This window comes from Oncorhynchus kisutch, unplaced genomic scaffold, assembly GCF_002021735.2.
Source record: "Oncorhynchus kisutch isolate 150728-3 unplaced genomic scaffold, Okis_V2 Okis03b-Okis08b_hom, whole genome shotgun sequence".
Classification (NCBI taxonomy): domain Eukaryota; kingdom Metazoa; phylum Chordata; class Actinopteri; order Salmoniformes; family Salmonidae; genus Oncorhynchus; species Oncorhynchus kisutch.
In genome coordinates, this window is record NW_022261980.1 from 13,355,888 (window position 1) to 13,366,276 (window position 10,389).

The 10,389-nt window shown below is 41.8% G+C and overlaps 1 protein-coding gene across 3 annotated transcripts in view; it reads right to left on the minus strand.

Annotated features, from left to right (window-relative positions):
- cdhr5a (cadherin-related family member 5a) overlaps positions 1-8,491 on the minus strand; it is a 48,955-nt gene extending 40,464 nt beyond the window's left edge. For all 3 annotated transcript variants that reach the window (XM_031812810.1, XM_031812809.1, XM_031812812.1), the window contains exon 1: positions 8,366-8,491. In XM_031812810.1, coding sequence (XP_031668670.1) covers positions 8,366-8,465 — 100 coding nt within the window. In that variant the 5' untranslated portion in view covers positions 8,466-8,491. The remainder of the gene's footprint in view (positions 1-8,365) is intronic.
- Positions 8,492-10,389: the final 1,898 nt, after the last annotated feature.

The following is a 10,389-nucleotide window of genomic DNA, read 5'->3' on the forward strand; positions in this document are numbered from 1 at the left end:
TGTGCCGTCTGGTTTGCTAAATATCAGGAAATTGGGCCGTCTGGTTTGCTAAATATCAGGAAATTGTGCCGTCTGGTTTGCTAAATATCAGGAAATTGGGCCGTCTGGTTTGCTAAATATCAGGAAATTGTGCCGTCTGGTTTGCTAAATATCAGGAAATTGTGCCGTCTGGTTTGCTAAATATCAGGAAATTGTGCCGTCTGGTTTGCTAAATATCAGGAAATTGGGCCGTCTGGTTTGCTAAATATCAGGAATTTGTGCCGTCTGGTTTGCTAAATATCAGGAATTTGATGTATAGCAGTGACTTTTACTTTATACTTTTACTCAAGTATTTAAAATCTGATACTTTTAGACTTTTAGTCAAGTAGTATTTTACTAGGTTACTTTCACTTTTACTTGAGTCATTTTATATTAAAGTATCTTTACCTTTACTCAAGTATGACCATTTGAGTACTTGTTCCACCTCTGTCACCGGGCAACAGTCTAACAATGTCAGCACTGGGACACCCTGTAGAGCTTCGTGAACTGTTAGGCTTTAAGAGAAAATGACGAACAAATAGGTCTACCAATAAACATTTACCCATTAGCTAAAACGAAGCTAAGCCTTGGCACCAAACAAGTCCTGTAATCGATTCGATTAGGCTGCGCAGCCGCATAGACATGTCGCAATTTCAGCACCATGGACAGCGATCAGCAGTCTACACCTTGCTGGGGACGAGAGAAGCAGCGTCATGCCAGTGCATGTAGTCTATTTAAATCGTTATGGAACGGAGGGCAGACCAAGACGTAACAGTTTGAGCCCGACACACATTGGGCGATACTTGGCTGTGCAATCCCACAGTTACATGGTTAGTGCAGGCAATAGACGACGGCATAGCCTACTATTGTACACTATTCACTATTCTCCCTATTCTAATTGTATATACACGAAGCGTCCAACATTACCATGGGTTAAATAACTTTTTAAGGGGATGGCTTAAGATAAATGTACTGAAAACCCTTATCGAATTAAAACTCCACGAGAAAATATGTTGACCAGCAAGTTGTGAGGCTTTTCAGTTGTTGAATTTAGGTCTACGTTTATTTATTCAGCAAGCGCAAGGGAACCACACCTCTAAAACCCCGTTAATTACGCACCTTCATAAGGTAGGTCTGAATATCAGCTACGGAAAAGCGTGATGCGGCGGTTGACTCATAACCGCATAACCCGCAGTCTCCGCGTTATCCGCGGCGCGGGTGTGTTTAGGGTTATGGAATATTGTGTGGATGAAGGCCGGGTGGGTGGCGAGCGGGTTGAATAAAGAGAAAACAAAACCTTTTAAAAAATCCATAAATTTAGAATTATTGTGCAATTTATATCTATAGGCTACATTGAGGTTTATTTATTTTAGGCTTATTTTAGGCTAACAGGCATTATTAGTAGCCTTTTTAAGCCTAAACTTCAGAGCGCACCAAATAGCCTACATATCTTATTGCCAAATGCTTATGGGATTGGAATAAATGGTTAATGTAGAACCACAGAGGTTAAAAGAACAATGTCAGAGTTTAATTAAATAAGTGAAAAAGCTGCGGAACGGAGAGTTAAAAATAAAGAGTAGGGAGGCCCAGAGAAGAAGTCTAATGTTATAGAAGAGAGGACCAGAACAGTAGTCTGATGTTATAGAAGAGAGGACCAGAACAGTAGTCTGATGTTATAGAAGAGAGGACCAGAACAGTAGTCTAATGTTATAGAAGAGAGGACCAGAACAGTAGTCTAATGTTATAGAAGAGAGGACCAGAACAGTAGTCTAATGTTATAGAAGAGAGGACCAGAACAGTAGTCCAAGGTTATAGAAGAGAGGACCAGAACAGTAGTCTGATGTTATAGAAGAGAGGTCCAGAACAGTAGTCTAATGTTATAGAAGAGAGGACCAGAACAGTAGTCTAATGTTATAGAAGAGAGGACTAGAGAAGTAGTCTGATGTTATAGAAGAGAGGACCAGAACAGTAGTCTGATGTTATAGAAGAGAGGACCAGAACAGTAGTCTGATGTTATAGAAGAGAGGACCAGAACAGTAGTCTGATGTTATAGAAGAGAAGACCAGAACAGTAGTCTAATGTTATAGAAGAGAGGACCAGAACAGTAGTCTAATGTTATAGAAGAGAGGACCAGATCAGTAGTCTCCTGACCCCTCCTGTCTCAGCCTCCAGTATTTATGCTGCAGTAGTTTGTGTCGGGAGGCTGGGGTCAGTTAGTTATATCTGGAGTACTTCTCCTGTTCTATTCGGTGTCCTGTGTGAATCTAAGTGTGCGTTCTCTAATTCTCTCCTTCTCTCTCTCGGAGGACCTGAGACCTAGGACCATGCCCCAGGATTACCTGACATGATGACTCCTTGCTGTCCCCAGTCCACCTGGCCGTGCTGCTGCTCCAGTTTCAACTGTTCTGCCTTCTTATTACTCGAACATTCTGATCATTTATGAACATTTGAACATCTTGGCCATGTTCTGTTATAATCTCCACCCGGCACAGTCAGAAGAGGACTGGCCACCCAACATATGCTCTCTCTAATTCTCTTTTTTTTTCTCTCTCTCGGAGGACCTGAGCCCTAGGACCATGCCCCAGGACTACCTGACATGATGACTCCTTGCTGTCCCCAGTCCATCTGACCTTGCTGCTGCTCCAGTTTCAACTGTTCTGCCTTATTATTATACGACCATGCTGGTCATTTATGAACATTTGAACATCTTGGCCATGTTCTGTTATAATCTCCACCCGGCACAGCCAGAAGAGGACTGGCCACCCCACATAGCCTGGTTCCTCTCTAGGTTTCTTCCTAGGTTTTGGCCTTTCTAGGGAGTTTTTCCTAGCCACCGTGCTTCTACATCTGCATTGCTTGCTGTTTGGGGTTTTAGGCTGGGTTTCTGTACAGCACTTTGAGATATCAGCTGATGTACGAAGGGCTATATAAATACATTTGATTTGATTTGATTTAATGTTATAGAAGAGAGGATCAGAACAGTAGTCTAATGTTATAGAAGAGAGGACCAGAACAGTAGTCTGATGCTATAGAAGAGAGGACCAGAACAGTAGTCTGATGCTATAGAAGAGAGGACCAGAACAGTAGTCTAATGTTATAGAAGAGAGGACCAGAACAGTAGTCTGATGTTATAGAAGAGAAGACCAGAGAAGTAGTCTGATGTTATAGAAGAGAGGACCAGAACAGTAGTCTAATGTTATAGAAGAGAGGACCAGAACAGTAGTCTAATGTTATAGAAGAGAGGACCAGAGAAGTAGTCTGATGTTATAGAAGAGAGGACCAGAACAGTAGTCTGATGTTATAGAAGAGAGGATCAGAACAGTAGTCTGATGTTATAGAAGAGAGGACCAGAACAGTAGTCTGATGTTATAGAAGAGAGGACCAGAACAGTAGTCTAATGTTATAGAAGAGAGGACCAGAACAGTAGTCTAATGTTATAGAAGAAGGACCAGAACAGTAGTCTAATGTTATAGAAGAGAGGACCAGAACAGTAGTCTAATGTTATAGAAGAGAGGACCAGAACAGTAGTCTAATGTTATAGAAGAGAGGACCAGAACAGTAGTCTGATGTTATAGAAGAGAGGACCAGAGAAGTAGTCTGATGTTATAGAAGAGAGGACCAGAACAGTAGTCTGATGTTATAGAAGAGAAGACCAGAGAAGTAGTCTGATGTTATAGAAGAGAGGACCAGAACTGTAGTCTAATGTTATAGAAGAGAGGACCAGAGAAGTAGGCTAATGTTTGAGAATGATATGGTGGTAAAAGAGGATGAGAGCAGTGACAGCTAGCTATGTTTTTTAAATTTAGTTTTACAATATATTTATTGTCATTTTTTACAATTTAACAATCCGCAAAATATGACACAGATAATGCCCCGTTATTCCTTCCACCTACACAAAACAGCATGCTACATGGGAGCACATCGTACAAAACCCTTCCCTCCCCAACACAGGAACACCCCCCTCCCTCCCCAACACAGGAACACCCCCCTCCCTCCCCAACACAGGAACACCCCTCCTCCCTCCCCAACACAGGAACACCCCCCTCCCTTCCCAACACAGGAACACCCCCCTCCCTCCCCAACACAGGAACACCCCCCTCCCTCCCCAACACAGGAACACCCCCCTCCCTCCCCAACACAGGAACACCCCCCTCCCTCCCCAACACAGGAACACCCCCCTCCCTCCCCAACACAGGAACACCCCCCTCCCTCCCCAACACAGGAACACCCTCCTCCCTCCCCAACACAGGAACACCCCCCTCCCTCCCCAACACAGGAACACCCCCCTCCCTCCCCAACACAGGAACACCCCCCTCCCTCCCCAACACAGGAACACCCCCCCCCCTCCCCAACACAGGAACACCCCCCCCCCTCCCGTCTACCGGTATTAGCTTCAATGACAACAACAAAAAGAAACAGAATGAACTTCACATTCAAGGTTAGAAAATGAATTATTCAACGCAAAAACAACAAATACTACTAATAATAATACTAATAATAATACTAATAATAATACTAATAATACTAATAATAATACTACTAATAATAATACTAATAATAATACTAATTATAATACTAATAATAATACTAATAATAATACTAATAATAATACTAATAATACTAATAATACTAATAATAATACGAATAATACTAATACTACTACTAATAATAATAATAATAATAATAATAATACTAATAATAGTACTAATACTAATAATACTAATAATAATAATACTAATAATAATAATAATAATAATAATAATAATAATAATAATAATAATACTACTAATAATAATAATAATAATACTAATACTACTAATATTACTAATACTACTACTAATAATAATAATAATACTAATAATAATACTAATAATAATAATAATACTAATAATAATAATAATAATAATACTAATACTACTAATAATATATTAATGAAGAAAATAATATTGAGGCAGCTGAGGTGACGGCTGTAGAAGCTGCTGAAAGTCCCCCAGACATCAGTCAATTCCAAGAGTTTATTACGTACATTGTACATTATTTTCCCAGCTAGCAGTGTTATGTGTGATGATTGTGAGGCAGTGTTATGTGTGATGATTGTGAGGCAGTGTTATGTGTGATGATTGTGAGGCAGTGTTATGTGTGATGATTGTGAGGCAGTGTTATGTGTGATGATTGTGAGGCAGTGTTATGTGTGATGATTGTGAGGCGCTATACAAATTCGACAGTTACACGATGGGGACTTCGATTAGGCCTATGGCGTGTCAAGGAAACTGTAGTCTACTGTTCTGATGGGTTAAATGAAAAACTGAAATCTGGACACTGATTGTAGGTCTATAAACTCTCGCATAGCCTGAATATTAACTCCTGCAGCATTTCTTGCAGTAAAACGAGAGGCTTACACCAAATGTAAGCTATATTTTGACTTGGGAAGAGGAGTGGAGAAATATGATTTCTTTCTTTCAGCATCTTGACCGTATGTGAAAACTCAGCATACAAATACATAGTTAGATAAACTACATGGCCACTACTCAACAAACCATTTCTGTACGTCTGTACTCCCCTCGCTTTAAGCACGGGGGTATTGTCATGCTGAAACAAGACACGGCCTTCCCCAAACTGTTGCCACTAAGTTGGAAGCACAGAATCGTCTATAATATCATTGTATCCTGGGAGGGAGGGGGGGGGGGCTAGCTCGAACCATGAAAAACAGCCCCTAACCATTATTCCTCGTCCACCAAACTTTACAGTTGACACTATGCATTCGGGCAGGTAGCGTTCTCTTGGCATCCGCCAAACCCTGATTCGTCCATCGGACTACCAGATTCGTCATTCCACAGAGCGCGTTTCCACTGCTCCAGAGTCCAATGATGGTGAAGATTTACACCACTCCAGCCAACATTTGGCATTGCGCATGGTGATCTTAGGCTTGTGTGTGGCTGCTCAGCTATGGAAACCCTTTTCATGAAGCTCTCGACAAACAGTTATTGTGCTGACATTGCTTCCAGAGGCAGTCGGTGGTGAGTGTTGCAACCAAGGACAGATGATTTTTACGAGCTATGGTGCTTCAGCACTCGGCGGTCCTGTCCTGTCAGCGCGTGTGGCCTACCACTTCACGGTTGAGCCGTTGTTGCTCCTAGACATTTCCACTTCACAACAACAACAGCTCTAGCATGGCAGAAATTTGACGAACTGACTTGTATGACAGTACCACGTTGAAAGTCACTGAGCTCTTCAGTAATGCCCATTCTACTGCCAATGTTTGTCTATGGAGATTGCATGGCTGTGTGTTCGATTTTATACAACTGTCAGCAATGGGTGTGGCTGAAATAGCCAAATCCAGTCATTTCAAGGGGTGTCCACATACCTTTGTCCATACAGTGGAACATCTGTAGAGATGCTGTCTTTATCAGCATCATAAAACCTGATAGCATGGTTAGGGACCGTCTCTAAAGGTGAAGGTGCTGTCTTTTTCAGCATCATAAAACCTGATAGCGAGGTTAGGGACCATCTCTAAAGGAAAAGGTGCTGTCTTTATCAGTATCGTAAAACCTGATAACGTGGTTAGGGACCGTCTCTAAAGGTGAAGGTGCTGTCTTTATCAGCATCATAAAACCTGATAGCGAGGTTAGGGACCGTCTCTAAAGGTGAAAGTGCTGTCTTTATCAGCATCATAAAACCTGATAACGTGGTTAGGGACCGTCTCTAAAGGTGAAGGTGCTGTCTTTATCAGCATCATAAAACCTGATAGCGAGGTTAGGGACCGTCTCTAAAGGTGAAGGTGCTGTCTTTATCAGCATCATAAAACCTGATAGCGAGGTTAGGGACCGTCTCTAAAGGTGAAGGTGCTGTCTTTATCAGCATCATTAAATCTGATAGCGAGGTTAGGGACCGTCTCTAAAGGTGAAGGTGCTGTCTTTATCAGCATCATTAAACCTGATAGCGAGGTTAGGGACCGTCTCTAAAGGTGAAGGTGCTGTCTTTATCAGCATCATAAAACCTGATAGCGAGGTTAGGGACCGTCTCTAAAGGTGAAGGTGCTGTCTTTATCAGCATCATAAAACCTGATAGCGAGGTTAGGGACCGTCTCTAAAGGTGAAGGTGCTGTCTTTATCAGCATCATTAAACCTCATACTATTTCAAACACATAAAATATGCATCTAAACCAAACTGAAATCTTATCAGAAACATGTTGGGTCGTTTTCACATATTTCTATTTCCTTACAACCGGTGAAACTGATAAACTTTCCCGTTTTTTAAAAGAATTATTGCATTTTATCGCTGGTCCCTAAAGGTCTTTGCTCCGAGAAAGAATCAGAGATGACGGAGAAAACTTTACCGATGTCAACTGTATTGAAGCATGCATTCTATCGATCTATCGATCACATTAGTCTGGTGAGCAAAAGGGTTTATTTATTCTTCTAGGTCCATTTATAAATGACAGAAGAGAAGCTGCATCTAATTACAGACAAGTTGACTAACAAATAGCCTACCAACATGCTGGAAATTATAAGCAGAAACATATCTAAATCAGGCAACAACAAAAAATATCCTGCGCCTCCTGTTAAAAAAAAATCCTTCTGCTGTCTCTGACTGTAGCCTACAGCACATGTGGTATAGTAGTGGGTTAGGGTTGGGTGCGGGTCTCAGATTTTCACTTTATCACATAGAGTCTGGCGGTTGCGGATACGTTATCAGCAATGGCGGGTGGGTGAGCCAAAAGTTGACCTGCGCACCGCTAGCGCGTGGAGGAAAGGCACTACTTCCTAAGTCAGAATCTGGCCCGTGGTCAGTATGACGTGCAGGCCACAAGGCCTGTGAAACATTGACAGAGGTAGTTACCAATATATAAAACCCATTTTTGATAAGAGGTCAGATTGCACTGTGCTTGAGGACAGATTCATGTTTAATTATGCATTTTTTTGCTTGTGAAATTATCAAGCAATGTCCTATAATCCTGGATGTTACTCACAATAGAACCATCACTACTCACAATAGAATCATCACTACTCACAATAGAATCATCACTACTCACAATAGAACCATCACTACTCACAATAGAACCATCACTACTCACAATAGAATCATCACTACTCACAATAGAATCATCACTACTCACAATAGAACCATCACTACTCACAATAGAATCATCACTACTCACAATAGAATCATCACTACTCACAATAGAACCATCACTACTCACAATAGAATCATCACTACTCACAATAGAATCATCACTACTCACAATAGAATCATCACTACTCACAATAGAATCATCACTACTCACAATAGAATCATCACTACTCACAATAGAATCATCACTACTCACAATAGAACCATCACTACTCACGTTTCTCAGCTGGACAAAGTACAGAAAGTAAAAACAACACCAGACAACCCAGGAGGATATTTGCAGTTTGCTGTTTTCCTTTAACATTATATAGTTCCATGTCCTGGTTTTCAGACGACACGACAAATGAAGTCCGTAGAGAGGACGAGGAGAGGAGACGATGGTACCAGTTGGTACTCACTGGGCATAATGCTTTGTCTGTGTTGCCCTGCCTGACGTGTGGGAGTCGACTACAGTTGCAATGTTTGTGACTTCATCTTAGTGTCATATTATTGCCTAAAGAGCCTGCCAACAGTGGCCTGCTAGCCTCCTACTAAAATACTTGCATCTGTTTTGCGGCTTGAAGAGGGTTACACTGGAAGTGTATGAAATGGCATCCTATTCCTTATGGTTAAAAGTAGTGCACATTATAGGGAATAGGACTCTGGTCTATAGTAGTACCACTATATAGGGAATAGGGCCCTGGTCTATAGTAGTACCACTATATAGGGAATAGGGCTCTGGTCTATAGTAGTACCACTATATAGGGAATAGGGCTCTGATCTATAGTAGTACTACTATATAGGGAATAGGGCTCTGGTCTATAGTAGTACCACTATATAGGGAATAGGGCCCTGGTCTATAGTAGTACCACTATATAGGGAATAGGGCCCTGGTCTATAGTAGTACCACTATATAGGGAATAGGGCTCTGGTCTATAGTAGTACCACTATATAGGGAATAGGGCTCTGGTCCAAAGCAGTACCACTATATAGGGAATAGGGCTCTGGTCTATAGTAGTACCACTATATAGGGAATAGGGCTCTGGTCTATAGTAGTACCACTATATAGGGAACAGGGCTCTGGTCTATAGTAGTACCACTATATAGGGAACAGGGCTCTGGTCTATAGTAGTACCACTATATAGGGAATAGGGCTCTGGTCCAAAGCAGTACCACTATATAGGGAATAGGGCTCTGGTCTATAGTAGTACCACTATATAGGGAATAGGGCTCTGGTCTATAGTAGTACCACTATATAGGGAATAGGGCTCTGGTCCAAAGCAGTACCACTATATAGGGAATAGGGCTCTGGTCTATAGTAGTACCACTATATAGGGAACAGGGCTCTGGTCTATAGTAGTACCACTATATAGGGAATAGGGCTCTGGTCTATAGTAGTACCACTATATAGGGAATAGGGCTCTGGTCTATAGTAGTACCACTATATAGGGAATAGGGCTCTGGTCCAAAGCAGTACCACTATATAGGGAATAGGGCTCTGGTCTATAGTAGTACCACTATATAGGGAACAGGGCTCTGGTCTATAGTAGTACCACTATATAGGGAACAGGGCTCTGGTCTATAGTAATACCACTATATAGGGAATAGGGCTCTGGTCTATAGCAGTACCACTATATAGGGAACAGGGCTCTGGTCTATAGTAGTACCACTATATAGGGAACAGGGCTCTGGTCTATAGCAGTACCACTATATAGGGAACAGGGCTCTGGTCTATAGTAGTACCACTATATAGGGAATAGGGCTCTGGTCTATAGCAGTACCACTATATAGGGAACAGGGCTCTGGTCTATAGTAGTACCACTATATAGGGAATAGGGCTCTGGTCTATAGCAGTACCACTATATAGGGAACAGGGCTCTGGTCTATAGTAGTACCACTATATAGGGAACAGGGCTCTGGTCTATAGTAGTGCCACTATATAGGGAATAGGGCTCTGGTCTATAGTAGTACCACTATATAGGGAATAGGGCTCTGGTCTATAGTAGTACCACTATATAGGGAATAGGGCTCTGGTCTATAGTAGTACCACTATATAGGGAATAGGGCTCTGGTCTATAGTAGTACCACTATATAGGGAATAGGGCTCTGGTCTATAGTAGTACCACTATATAGGGAATAGGGCTCTGGTCTATAGTAGTACCACTATATAGGGAATAGGGCTCTGGTCTATAGTAGTACCACTATATAGGGAATAGGGCTCTGGTCTATAGTAGTACCACTATATAGGGAATAGGGCTCTGG